Source organism: Protomyctophum parallelum (genome assembly GCF_964188405.1).
Source record: "Protomyctophum parallelum genome assembly, chromosome: 7".
NCBI lineage: Eukaryota > Metazoa > Chordata > Actinopteri > Myctophiformes > Myctophidae > Protomyctophum > Protomyctophum parallelum.
Window position 1 is genome coordinate 37,837,466 of NC_139705.1, and position 14,213 is coordinate 37,851,678.

Sequence of the window (14,213 nt, forward strand, 5' to 3'; positions counted from 1 at the left end):
TTTGGGTATGTGTCAAGAATAAGATGGGCAGGGCCCACATACCGAAACAAATGTAATACTGGCATATACAAAATACATGATTCTACATTATTTCAAAAAGCTTTGTATAAGCTCTCAAGATTTATTTTATTGATTAAACACTTAGTAATGCTAAAAGGATAACACAAACAAAGTCTTGATGGCTTGTTTCCATTGTGGTCTATTCAATTCATAATCAAGACATACAAGCAACATACAATACAAATCATCATCAATACCAGGAGCAATAAAATAATACAGAAAAACAGTGTTTCCAGTGTGAAAATAGGAAATCTGCTGTTGGTGTAACAGGTCTGCATATCACTAATGTGAAAATAGCATTTCTGGTCAAAACAACACTTATTGCAGAGCCTGGCAGTCGCTGTAATGGTGCCGGCCTGTACTTCTCAGTTCTCATGCTCCAGGCAAAGATACAACCGGTCGAGACAACACACACACACACACACACACACCAGTAAGTTGACACAACATCCGGTCGCTGTGTTTTGGATCTTCAAAATAAGGGTTGAATGGGGGTTAATCCTGGCATATAGCAATCGTTCTTTAATTAATCCTGGCAGGTTAAGGAAGCAGGTCCACAGCCCACTGGGAGGTGTTCTGACTCTAGGTCCCACTAGTTGAGAATGCCTACAAATCTGCTCTAAATCTTCAAAGTAACTAGTAAAGGTGTAAAATAATTGTAGTGGAGTAAACGGTAGGACAATTGTCTCTGAGATGTAGTGGAGTAGGTAGGTACTTGAATACAGGTAGAAAATTGGAAATAAAGTAAAACAAATACCTCAAAAGTACAGTACCGGTACTTGAGTAAATCTACTTGGTTACCTTCAGTTTCCACCACTGCATAGCGCTGCTGGGATCTGTGAGTGAGCACAATGAGACGGATGTTCCCTTTCATTGGACAACAGGCATTTAACAGTAGTAATGCTGCTGCACACAGAGATAAAGCGAGTCCAACACATCCACAGTAGTAATGCTGCTGCACACAGAGATAAAGCGAGTCCAACACATCCACAGTAGTAATGCTGCTGCACACAGAGATAAAGCGAGTCCAACACATCCACAGTAGTAATGCTGCTTCACACAGAGATATAGTGAGTCCAACACATCCACAGTAGTAATGCTGCTGCACACAGAGATAAAGCGAGTCCAACACATCCACAGTAGTAATGCTGCTTCACACAGAGATATAGTGAGTCCAACACATCCACAGTAGTAATGCTGCTGCACACAGAGATAAAGCGAGTCCAACACATCCACAGTAGTAATGCTGCTGCACACAGAGATAAAGCGAGTCCAACACATCCACAGTAGTAATGCTGCTTCACACAGAGATATAGTGAGTCCAACACATCCACAGTAGTAATGCTGCTGCACACAGAGATAAAGCGAGTCCAACACATCCACAGTAGTAATGCTGCTGCACACAGAGATAAAGCGAGTCCAACACATCCACAATGCTGTTGCACACAGCCATGTAGCGAGTCCAACACATCCACAATACTGCTACACACAACCATAGCGAGTCCAACACATCCACAGTAGTAATGCTGCTGCACACAGCCATGTAGTGAGTCCAACACATCCACAATGCTGCTACACACAGATATAGTGAGTCCAACACATCCACAGTAGTAATGCTGCTTCACACAGAGATATAGTGAGTCCAACACATCCACAGTAGTAATGCTGCTTCACACAGAGATATAGTGAGTCCAACACATCCACAGTAGTAATGCTGCTTCACACAGAGATATAGTGAGTCCAACACATCCACAATACTGTTGCACACAGAGATATAGCGAGTCCAACACATCCACAGTAGTAATGCTGCTGCACACAACCATGCAGTGAGTTCAACACATCCACAGTAGTAATGCTGCTGCACACAACCATGCAGTGAGTTCAACACATCCACAGTAGTAATGCTGCTGCACACAACCATAGCGAGTCCAACACATCCACTGCAGTAATGCTGCTGCACACACAGATATAGCGAGTCCAACACATCCACAGTAGTAATGCTGCTGCACACAGAGATATAGTGAGTCCAACACATCCACAGTAGTAATGCTGCTGCACACAGAGATAAAGCGAGTCCAACACATCCACATTAGTAATGCTGCTGCACACAGAGATATAGTGAGTCCAACACATCCACAGTAGTAATGCTGCTGCACACAACCATAGCGAGGCCAAACACATCCACTGCAGTAATGCTGCTGCACACAGAGATATAGCAAGTCCAGCACATCCACTGTAGTAATGATACCCCCCCCCACACACACACACACACACGCAGGCGCGCACACGGACGTTGTTGAGCTGAGTACCTTATAGTCCGCTGGTTCCCAAACTCGGGACTAGAATAGTTCTAGTCTAACTCACAAAAGTACTAACTGGTTGATCAGACAGTGAGAGCGACGAAAATGAAAGACATAAATAACTTGGTTCGTGACTATTTCACAAAGATGATTTAAAGAGTTGCATGCTGGGTCAGAATTATGTGTTTAAATTGTATGCAAAACAATTGGAACTAAAATTTAAGATGATAAATAATCAGTGTAGGATTCTCTTTCCTGATAAAAGTAGTATCCTGACCTGAAAATGTATTTCCTGGTCAGGACCAGGAGACCTCTGTTACTGAACAGTCAATAGTATAGTCATGTACTGCTTTTGCGATTACTGATCGGAATATACGAATTACACTTTAACAAAAACCTTTTCCTTAAAAAAAAGAAATCAAATGTATGTTAGTTAGATAGTTCAACCAAAAAAAGACTTATTTTCTATCAATTACCCAGCCCCATGAAGTCTTGAATAATTTGACGACCAACATTGTATGTCAATGAGACTCAAAGGAGACTCTTTGAGTCGAATACACTGCTTCATACACTGTGATTTATTGGCTTCGGAATGCGACAAAAACTAAAATATCTCTGTGAATTCAAGGCTCCATGGTGTGGGTAATCAATAGAAAAAATGTCATTTTGGGGGTGAATTATCCCTTAAACGGGACTCTACTTACCCTATACTTGTGTGCGCACGTGTCTCGACATCTACGCGACACGTTGTGAGCTTGTAGAAAGTCTAAATCAGTACGGCACGCATTCAGTTCATGGCAATGGTACCCTTTTTGCCGGTCCACAGCTCTCGCAGTTCCACCTGGCAGCCCAGGTCCCTGAGGGCTGCTCTGCACACGTCACCGCAGTCCTCCTGATAGGAGCGTAGAGCCTCACATATCAGGTCTTCAGCTCCCAGCTGCAGGATGACCTGGCTGAAGTTGTTTGTGTGTGCCACAAGGTTCCTCATGAGCATGCATGCCTGTTTCTGTACATTGACTTGGCCCGGGTGAGACTTCATGGCCTGTATGGCGGCCATGGCTCCCTCATTGTCCATGATGACCCGGCAGTTGTTGGGTTTCCGCAGAGCCAGGACGGAGAGACATCCGCAGCCCTGCTCGCACACATTGGAGTTGCTCATGTGCACGTTCATGGCGACCACGATGAGTTGCACCCCGCCCTTGCTCACTACCATGTCCTTTACGTCGTCATTTCCTGCTATGGCTCGTATGGCACACAGTGACTGTCTAACTACTTCCTGGGCCTCAAAGCTGTCTGCAAGCAGCGTCATCAGGAGTTTTAGCCCTCCGAGGTCACAGATGTCTTGACAGAACTCGTTCCTCACAGCCATCCGGGACAAAGTGACACAGAGTTCACTGATGACGGGGATGTTATCGAGATGAGCCTTGGCAGCCTCAATGATAACTTTCAATCCGCTGTGTTGCGTTACGATGAGTCTGACGTGTTCGTGAGCACGTCCAAAAGGAACTCTGACATCATCATCAAATGTCATGATCTTGAGACACACACTGGCCTCCTTAACCAGCTCGGCACATCTATTGTGCTTGCTGATGGCACCAGTCATCAGTGGCAGAACGCCAGCTGTCACCAAATCCAGACGATTCTGCTCATGCTTCAGACAGCAGTGGCGTACGGTACGAAGGGCTGCACGCGTTACAGCAGGGTCAACCCGGTACCTCCTTAGGATAGACAAAAGGAGATCCGTGCCTGCTTTGTCTAACAAGTCCGGCTGTCCATCAGTCAACACAGCCAGGGCAGCAAGAGTCACTAGCAGATGTCCTTGGTCCTCCAAACTCTTTCTGCAGCAGGAGAGAATGACTGGGTAGGCGTTGTTCTGAGCAGCCAGGTACCTCTGTGGAAATCCCGATGAGCATTGATCAGTGAAGCGTTTGAGTTCTGCTGTCATGTTCCCAGAGTGTAGTCCAACTCGAAGGGACTCCAAGGCCTGCAAGACCTCATGAGTTTTGCCCTCTTGTTTGCCATCAGATGAGGCTGTTGGTATAGCTTTCACTATGAAGCTTAGGTTCACACCTTGAGACACAAACTGCTCCACAGCCTCTCTCAGTGCATCTTTTGGATCCATGTCAAACTCCTCCATGTTCTCCTTGACGACCTCGTCAAAGGTCTCCTGTGTGACCCTTTGTGTAGACATTGTGATCCTTGTTAACACCACCCGGTGACAAACTATTGAACAGAATAAAATCAATTTCATGCTATTTGGCGTTGATATAATGTTTTGACGACTACGTCATGCAGTATGATGTTGGTCATCTCCATATTTGGGCAAAAACACATGTAGGCAGACATACTCGCACACACTGACATTTGTGGAAGTTATAGATACTAGAGGTTTGGGGCGCTATGCGGCCCTCAAACCTCATAAGATTTATGAACTCACCGTGCTGATTGGCTCATCTCTCCTTAGCAATTTCTTCTCAGTGGCTTTTAACTCTGTCTGATATTGGATTGCATTTTGGCTTAAGTCAGACATGAATTAAATTGTGTAATTGCACTTTCTTTGGTTGAACACTGGTCTTAGTAAATGTGCTTAATAAATAATCAATTTGAATTTAATTCAACTGCATGCACAATCCTGAGTGTTTATTTAGCCACATGGACCCTAACATCTGTGTTCTGGGCATGTCAACATTCGATAAAAATAGGACGTTCTGCAAATATAGCTGATCGACAACCTCACAACACGCAATGGGAAGCGATGTGAGCTTGTTGATCGACTATTTTCTCTATTTGCCGTACAGCAGAGTATACCGTTTTGGTTAACGGAGAGTGTACAAATGGGGATTAAATTAACTCTCAAGATTTTTAACTATGTACTTCTGAGATCAGAATGTTCCTCTTGGTACAACTCCCAGGCAGTTGTCGGTGGAGTAATCTGTCCTGCCGTGCGTGCGAGATAGCGCTAGCGCTGTCTGTGGGGATCCCTGTCTATCTGTCTGGGGGAATGAGACAGATGTTTACTCTGATTGGACACAAGGAAACCGCCTCTCACGTTTATACCCGCAACCGCCTGTCTCGTCGGCCTCAGATTGCCTGCTGATAGAAAAACAATATTGTCTCTCCTCGTGCAACACTCAAGAAAGCCATTCAGTTCGGGCTGTGAGAGAAACAGCTGCCATTACACGCACACACACACACACACACACACACACACACACACACACACACACACATGCATACGCACAAATGCACAACTCCTCCACACCAAGCACTGCAGCAGTTGGAGACATCCTGCATTATAGCTTTACATAATTACTTTTTTGTTTGACCGTGTCGTGGGTTAAGGCGGGTGGTGTTGGTAGTGGATGTATTGAGTCACAAAGGGTCCATTTGGTTCCATTTGTGCACTTCTCAGCGTTACATTTGGTTGCTTTCTTTCTTTCTTTCTTTCTCTGGTGGTGACATGAGAAGAGAAAAGTGAGTCTAGCTAGCAATCAAAAAAGTTGCAGAAAGAGAAGAAACGAGCATGAGTGAATGAGAGGAAAGCTAATGGAAATAGAGGAGAGTGGGAGTGTGCAGTAGGCCTAGTGGGTACAGATAGGACGGTGGTTGTATCAGTAGTTGTAATCTGCAGTGGGCCACATGGCTTTGCATGTAAATCTATTAGACTGTGGGCTTCACTCACTATGTGATCAGTGTAAACTTTAAACTCATACACACTATTGACTGTACTTATATTCGCTATGTATTCAGGCAGACAGAAAAGGAAACACAAGTATTCAGGGAGGCAGACAATGGTAGAGTTGGGTTAAAGCTACAGTCTGTAATTTATAGTAGTCTATGATGTCCTACATATCCAATGTCATACTGACATCATAGTACTTAATCTGTCATAGGTGACAGACTGTCCAGTGTCCACAAATTGTCCGCGATCACCATAGTCTCAAATAGACCATGTCACAGAGCTAACGAGCTAATAAAACGAGTTAACCTGCCCTTAAGGTGGACTGACCTTATTCCACTTAAACCTCTATAGTCTTGGATAACTGCGCTTTAGTTACAACTGTACTGTAAATGCTTTATTCCATTTACAGTACACCAAATCACTTCGGCAAAAGTAGCCGATGCACAATGCGGCCCGTTGTGAGCTTGTACACCAGCTCCTTTTGCTGTATGCTCCTTTCCAGAGTTGGGTGTAACGAGTAACGGAAAATCTCGTTACTGTAACGACACTACTTTGGTCGGTAGCGAGTAATATAACGACACTACTCCTCCAAAATTGATAATCACACTACAGTTACTGGTCGCTTTAGTGCTGCAGTTACTCGTTACTTAATTGCGTCATGTGGCTGCTTTCAGCAGTGTTGCTTTGGACTAATGCACACAACGGAGATGAGTTGAACATGAACAGTAATGGTGCGCTGGAGTCGCGGACTAGAACATGTCAAATGCACGTCGTTTCAGTATTAAAATCTCCGCAGTCCGCAGCAGCACTGCTCACAGCGAGCCAGTCTCCCACTGTCACAGAGACGGAGCAGTTGGGGTGTTGCCATGTCCGCTTATTATAAGCGACTTTGGGCTTGTTTATAATGGCCTAGTCAGGCTTCTTTTGGGCTTGTTTTCATAGACATGGCTGCTTGTTTCTCTTCCAAAACCTGGCAACACTGCCAGCTGGGAGGGTCTTGTTTGTTGTAGAATGTATGTGCTCTCAGAGTCACAATCACTAGTTAGTTAATGCAGAGATGAATAAACCAAATATGCCGACATGAAAAACTACATTTAATGAGCATGGAGCAGGGAACTCCACATCATAAAGAAAGGGATCCTAAAGCACTGTGAACATATAGGCTACTGATTTCTCTGTCTCATTATTTTTATTTGAATTTATTTGATTTGATTGATTGAAGAATTGATTAGAAGTTTGCATAGAAAAAGTTTTACAAGGTCAAGAGAACCACTGCACTAGACCGTTTTGGAAAGGCCCATTTTGTTTTATTCCTCCACAACCTGGTAAAGAGCATAAAGAAAGATGTTGTGTATGTCCTCCTTATTAGGATTATAAAGATTTGTTAAGTGGTAAATTATGTGACAATGCGACATGCGATTTTATGGAGTAACGCAAAAGTAATGTAACAAGTAATGTAACTAGTTACTTTCTCCAGGGAGTAATAAAGTAATGTAAGGCATTACTTTTTTCAAAAGTAATATGTAATATGTAGTGCCTTACTTTTATGAGTAACGGACCCCAACTCTGCTCCTTTCAGAATAGAACATGAACCAGCATTCATTTAGTTTAATGACAGTCTCACCTACCGCACACACCCACACACACACACACACACACACACACACACAAAGATAGAGCTATTTTTGAGCTCCCATGTCCAGCTTTGTCAGTTTGTGTGAACACAAACACGATGATTTCACTGGCTGATCACCCCATAGCGATGAGTTGATTGGCTGAGCGAAGTACATATTGAGGATAAAATGTGAGGGCTGAAAAGTGAAGATGCCAGAAGTGAATAGCTGGAATGATATTTGTTATGATTTGATTCGCTGAGCACGGAATGTGATGTAGGATGATGATGATAAGAGCGCCCCTCACTTCACACAAGTGTGAGTTTTGCCAGCCGCTTGCAAAGCAGCTGAACAACATGTTGATCCAACTCTATAGTCAGAGGATATTAATAAAATCTCGGAATACATTTCTTCTTGTGTTTGGGTGTCTACTAACATATCCCACATTGGTTTTTATTATTGGTTGCTAATTAACTTCAGCCTACACCTTTTTTGTTCATAACAATGTATCTGTATTAACAAATTATTCATTTTTGTACATGAACTAAAGACGAAAATCAAACATTGAAATTGAAATGAAAATGAAGTTGGGGTACCATCAACAACCACCAATATCAGGCAAAATGCTCTAAATTTCATTATGCCTTAAAGGACCACTTCACCACTTTTCAACCTATCTTCATATAATAGGTCCTCACTAATAATCATGATAAAATGGCACAATTATTTTCTACTCACTCTGTGTCTCAGGAGGGCTGTGGGCAGTTCAGAAACCCATCCACCAGTGACATCATCATTAGGCAGATATTCTTTTAAACAAGATTGTTTTACAAAAATGTTTAGATTTTTATTATCGTGAGAACGATAGCTTCCATTTTCGCATTGCAACTTTTCGGGACAAGAAAGCCTGCTATGAGACACACAGACCGAGTAGAATTTCTTTTGCCATTTTATCATGATTATTAGTGAGGACCTATAATATGAAGATAGGTTGAAAAGTGGTGAAGTGTAGCATGTGACATGTCAAACTAGGGGTTTTTCATGATTCTGAATCCATTCCAAGCTTTTGTTTGCACGAAAAACAGTCCTTGGGCTAAAAATGGCCATAGTCGTCATCACAAATGTGATGAGGTCAGCATATTTGTGGTTATGGCCGAATTTAGCCCAAGTAGTGTTTTTCGTGCAAAACTAATGCTTGGAATGGATTCAGAATCATCTAGTCTGACGTTGCTACTTAAAGCATGATGAAATCTAGAACATTTTGTCTTTATATTGGTTGCTGATGGTACCCCAACTTTCAGAAGCTGTCAAAAATGACATTATTCTGATGATATTACCAGACTGTCTACTAGCGACCGTAGTAGAGACTTCTTCATCTTTGGCATCCTCTAAGCCAATGGGAGACTTACCCATAAAACCCATACTCCGCGCCGTGAGCATGAGGCAGAGGCTGAGGCACACAGACTGGTTATAGCTGTTCAAAAAACGAGAGCTTGCTGCATCTGGAAATTATGACCGAGTTATTCTTGTTTCTTGTTTTTTCCCTATGCAAGCTATGTGTTAAATAAACGCACCAAACGGAGCACACTGCTGCTGCTATCAGATGGCAACACATTAACACAATACACGCACGCACGCGCACACACACACACACACACACACACACACACACTCTCTTTGGGTAGAGTTCGACTGATATATGTTTACTAGAATTTTGCGGCCGCTTTGCGGCCGCTCATCCCAGAGTTACGTTGCCGCGCACTATGGGAAGAAGGAAATTGCGGGAGTTGACTCCACATCTAACGGATGGGTTATTAGTTATTATTATGTGTCCTTATTAGTGTAGTGTAGTGTAGTCAACACGTTATGGCTCATACACACTGCCCGGTATTTGCTCCGATTATGCTGTCGGGGAGCATTTTTGGCGCTGGCCGACAAAACCCCTGATGTGACGTTAAGCGGTGCCCAAAAGTTATAGATCACAAAGGGTTTGCAGGTAGAGCACATGACATGGCCCTAAAAATATATATAATTTTAATATAAAAAACTATTTTTGCATCTGCCGCTTGAGATGACCTGAGATGACTTGATTGATTGACATAAAAAAGGGCCTGTCAGCTCAAACACACAATGCAATAGTTGTTGTTGCGTACAATCATCAGTAGAAAAGTCAAATCCCAAAAATAAAAACCCTACCATTTCCATTTCCCCCCCTCTATTTCCCATTCCATGTGCGTTTGTCTTATAGTTTCTCTGGCCTCTGTACTACTGCCACCTACCGTCCATTCATTGTATTACACAGGGGGTGAAAAAAACACACCCCTTAAGACTAAACCCGACCCATCAGAGGTGTGGCTTCCAGAGGTACCTTTGACATGACATTTTGTGTGTGTGTGTGTGTGTGTGTGTGTGTGTGTGTGTGTGTGTGTGTGTGTGTGTGTGTGTGTTTCGATGTGCAGGGCTTTGCTGAAAATGAGCACCTGTGCTCAGCTACTTCCCTGGGTAAATAAAGAAAAAAAAAGAAAGGTACCTTTCAAAACCTATAGAAGTCAGCCTGGTACAGATGAAGGGGACACCACTGTATGTAGCCTCAATTACATTTTGTAACTATTTTCTGAAATGGGATGTTAGTTTTATTTGGTCGTTTATTTAGCTGGTCGTTTTGAAAGTAGCTCTGAAGTTAAAAAAAAGTATGGGCAGCCCTGGTATAGATGAATATATATATATTCATTCCGTGGGTAAATCCCTGTAGGCTACCCACATATTGGTAGCCTATATTAGCCCAATATTGGCGTTATGCATTTCACTTGAATAATGTTGTGTGTGCGCGTGCGGAGAAAGACAGAGTTATTTAATGAAACTGAAGATTATAACGTCCTGTATTGGTAGCCTATATTAGCCCAATATTGCCGTTAAGCATTTCACTTGAATAATGTTGTGTGCGCACGTGCGCGTGCGGAGAAAGACAGTTATTTAAAGGTATATTCAGTGATTTCACTTAATTCAAATATCACTTATTTTTTTGTTTTGTTGTGATAATCCTCCCTACTATAGAGTGTGCTGGCCATATAAGGAGTTCCTCCCTGTCCCCAGTTAACCCCTGGGGGTAAAAAAACCTTAGGTTTCGTTTTTGACTCTCTATCCTGATTGGACGAAAGGCTGGGTCCCACAGCCAAAAACGAAACCTAAGGTTTTTTGAGTGAAATCACTGAATATACCTTTAAAGGTATATTCAGTGATTTCACTTAATTCAAATATCACTTATTTTTTTGTTTTGTTGTGATAATCCTCCCTACTATAGAGTGTGCTGACCATATAAGGAGTTCCCCCCTGTCCCCAGTTAACCCCTGGGGGTCAAAAAACCTTAGGTTTCGTTTTTGACTCTCTATCCTGATTAGACGAAAGGCTGGGTCCCACAGCCAAAAACGAAACCTAAGGTTTTTTGAGTGAAATCACTGAATATACCTTTAATGAAACTCAAGATTATAACGTCCTGTCTCGCTGCCGCGGCGCCGCCGTGTGTGTGTGTGTGTGGCGAGAAAGAGAGAGATCGTGGCTTCCAGGCGTGCGTTTGTGTGTGTGCAAGCCAGGCGTGCGTGTGCGTGTGTGTGCAGGCGTGTGTACTCGGCAGTTGGCTGGCAGGTGAAAATAGCAAAAGTGATCCGTGTAATCGTAATATTTAGGAACAAACAAACTACTGACAAAGTACAATGTTGATGTAACTAAGAGATTCGCTGAGTGAGTTATAGTTTAAATACAGAGATTTAGAAGGAATAAGCAAAATCGTGAGGCTACAATTCCTCTCCTTCGTCTTCCTTGTTTCTCTTCTCCTGCGGGAGATCAGGATCAGATTCTGACTTCTGAGAGCTAGTGTGGGCCTATTAGAAGACAGGGCAGTGTTGCCAGGTTCGCGAATTGTAAGCGAGTCGTAGTGTGTGTTGAATGGCATTTGAATGGCATTTGTGGGCTTGTGAATGAATTTTCTCACATGTAATTTGTGCTCACTTGCATAGACCTGGCGAATTTAGCGTGGTGAAAGGGCAACAGTGTTCCGGGGGTGTGGGTGCTTCGGGCGATAATGTTTGTAGTAAACAAATGCATTGCCGCCGTGAGTGTGGACGGGAGGCATCTTTGGTGGCACTGCAATGATCATTTTTTGACGGGTGGTGTCGAGTGTTGGCGTTGGGCGCGATAGGAGGAGATAGGTCCCGAACACTGCGAAGGTAAGTGTGTGACGTCACTGCCGTGTGAGTGTGTGTGGGTGTAGTGTGTAAGATGGTGTTGTGGGTGTTGCAATAGCGACGTAGCTGTTGTGGCTTTGGGTTTCTTGCCATGTGTTGGGTACAAGTTCTCTAATATTATAATAGATTGTTCAAGGCCATAGTGATGTTGTTGTTTTTCATAATGAAGCTACTGATATTAATAGTTTCTATTCCTGTGCAGAAAGACAACACTGGAATACATTTCTAGGGCAATTCCCTTTTGCAAAATTAATTAAAATAAAAGTATTCAAATTAATGCAAATATCGGTCTTGATATGTCGACAGTCCGATATCTGACAAATTCTAGTTTTTGGTATACTTGCACCCCCCCCCCCCCCCCCCACACACACACACACACACACACACACACACACAACCTGCACATGCGCATGCATGTGCATGTGCATGTGTGTGGAGGAGAGTTCCAGCGTCCTGGAGCCAGTGCCACTGTAAACAGTAGACCTCTGTAAACCCACACAGTGACAGCTTAGCAGCCTCCATCCATCTGTCCTCCATAACAACACCACCACCTCCTCCCCGAGGAGATGGCTGAGAACACAGCTCTCCCGAGGACCATTCACTTGTGTGTGTGTGTGTGTGTGTGTGTGTGTGTGTGTGTGTGTGTCTTTCTGCCTGTGTGTCTGTCTGTTTCTTTCCGTTTGTCGATATACACACACTCGCGCACACACTCTGTCTCTCTTCTCCCTTGCTTCTAAATAGTCTGTTCACACCTCAGGCTGTATGCTGAGCTGATTGGTATGCGGGTTAGCATAATGTAGGATAATACATTTGTAAGCTTATCTTTCCTTTAGCTCACAGCAAGCAGCTGCCTCATTCAATTATGCTTCTTCTAAATAACTGCAAGTTGTTGATGTCTGGTATTTTTATTCGTTCTTTTTTTTTTAACCCAGTCCTTTACATTTGTTTTTAATTTAGACTTTGTGGTTGTGCTTCATCTTATCTTCAGTCTGACTTAAGGCAATCGTGCAAGCTCATAACATGTCACATCCTGCTTGTAGAACTGCTATTTTTGTCGTGCAACACGCGTAGACAAGTAATACACACTGCGCAGAACAGCAAAACTTATATGAAACTTGCAAAACTCACGAAACTGAAACTAGTGGAAGTCTAAAGACTTTAAGTCTTGCCCAGTGTATATGAATGGGTGCAGAAAAGTCAGTCAGTCAGTCCATCCTGGATGCTTTAGATATTAAACAAAATTAGTTTTTGTGGCATTCCTGAGACAATTATTTCCTAGCGGAGAATCCGCCAGTCATCAAATTATTGGCTGAGGAATGCGACAAAAAAACAACACAAATCCATGAATTCAAGGCTTCATGGGGTCTGTAGAAAATAAATGTAGGTGAACTTTATTTGTCAGCCGGTGGTGTGTTGTAGCCAGACTGTTGACGTATACATTTAATGTAGCAGGTGCTTGAACAAACATACGCCCACTGCTTGTTTGATAACGAATCCTGATACAGTAAGAGTCCCCCCCCCCCCCCCATTGTTTTCTCGCAGCCCCTAACATGGCACCATTGGCAGACTATTTGGATTTCCAGTGCCATACCAAACCGACCAAAGCGATAATGAGACAGACTAGCAGGAAGATTGGCTGAATGACAAACAGGCGTAGATGCAGAGACGTATATTATCAATTTACAATGTATCTAAATAATGCTATCTTAATAACATTCATAGCATTGTGAACCAAGTAACCAGCATAGTGCATTGTACAACTAGCATCTATCAATTCAAAATAGATCTGTCCCATCAATTTCTGCAGTTCCTACATTGACTTCAATGAAAGCTCGATAACTTTTAAGTTTCACTTCTACCCCCTCTCTCCCTCTAGCTCTGTACTTCTTCTCGCTCTCCTTTTCCACCTCCCTCTTTCCCACTCTTCCCTTGCATCTCTCTGCCTGTCTCTCCTCCTGTTTATGAGACACAGCTGATCTGCACTGATTCGATTCAATGTTCAGCAGCCATGATAATCATGATGAATATCCTGTGTGTGTGACTGTGTGTGTGTGTGTGTGTGTGTGTGTGTGTGTGTGTGTGTGTGTGTGTGTGTGTGTGTGTGTGTGTGTGTGCGTGTGTGTGTGCGTGTGTGTCCGCCTTCATGCATGCGTGCACAGGTGTGTGAACTCTCTCCTCTTCCTGTGTTCATAACACTCCTGGAAGCCACGGTGATGTCAGCAGTATGAGCGATGAGAAGTCATTCAGAAGTACTGCTTCACTTAAGTTCAGTTCCTTTGGGTCACACGGTGCCACTTGCACAAGGCCGCCTCCGGGA

General features: G+C 43.3%; 2 protein-coding genes across 2 annotated transcripts in view; one reads left to right on the plus strand and one right to left on the minus strand.

Annotated features, from left to right (window-relative positions):
• Window positions 1–14,213, plus strand: part of chchd6a (coiled-coil-helix-coiled-coil-helix domain containing 6a) — an 84,106-nt gene that overhangs the window by 13,633 nt on the left and 56,260 nt on the right. The window lies entirely within an intron of this gene.
• LOC310861277 (armadillo repeat-containing protein 6-like) lies at window positions 3,148–4,551 on the minus strand (the record flags this gene model as incomplete). Its single annotated transcript, XM_083768675.1, has 1 exon — window positions 3,148–4,551. One exon carries the CDS (start codon window positions 4,549–4,551, stop codon window positions 3,148–3,150), a length of 1,404 nt encoding a protein of 467 aa, XP_083624801.1.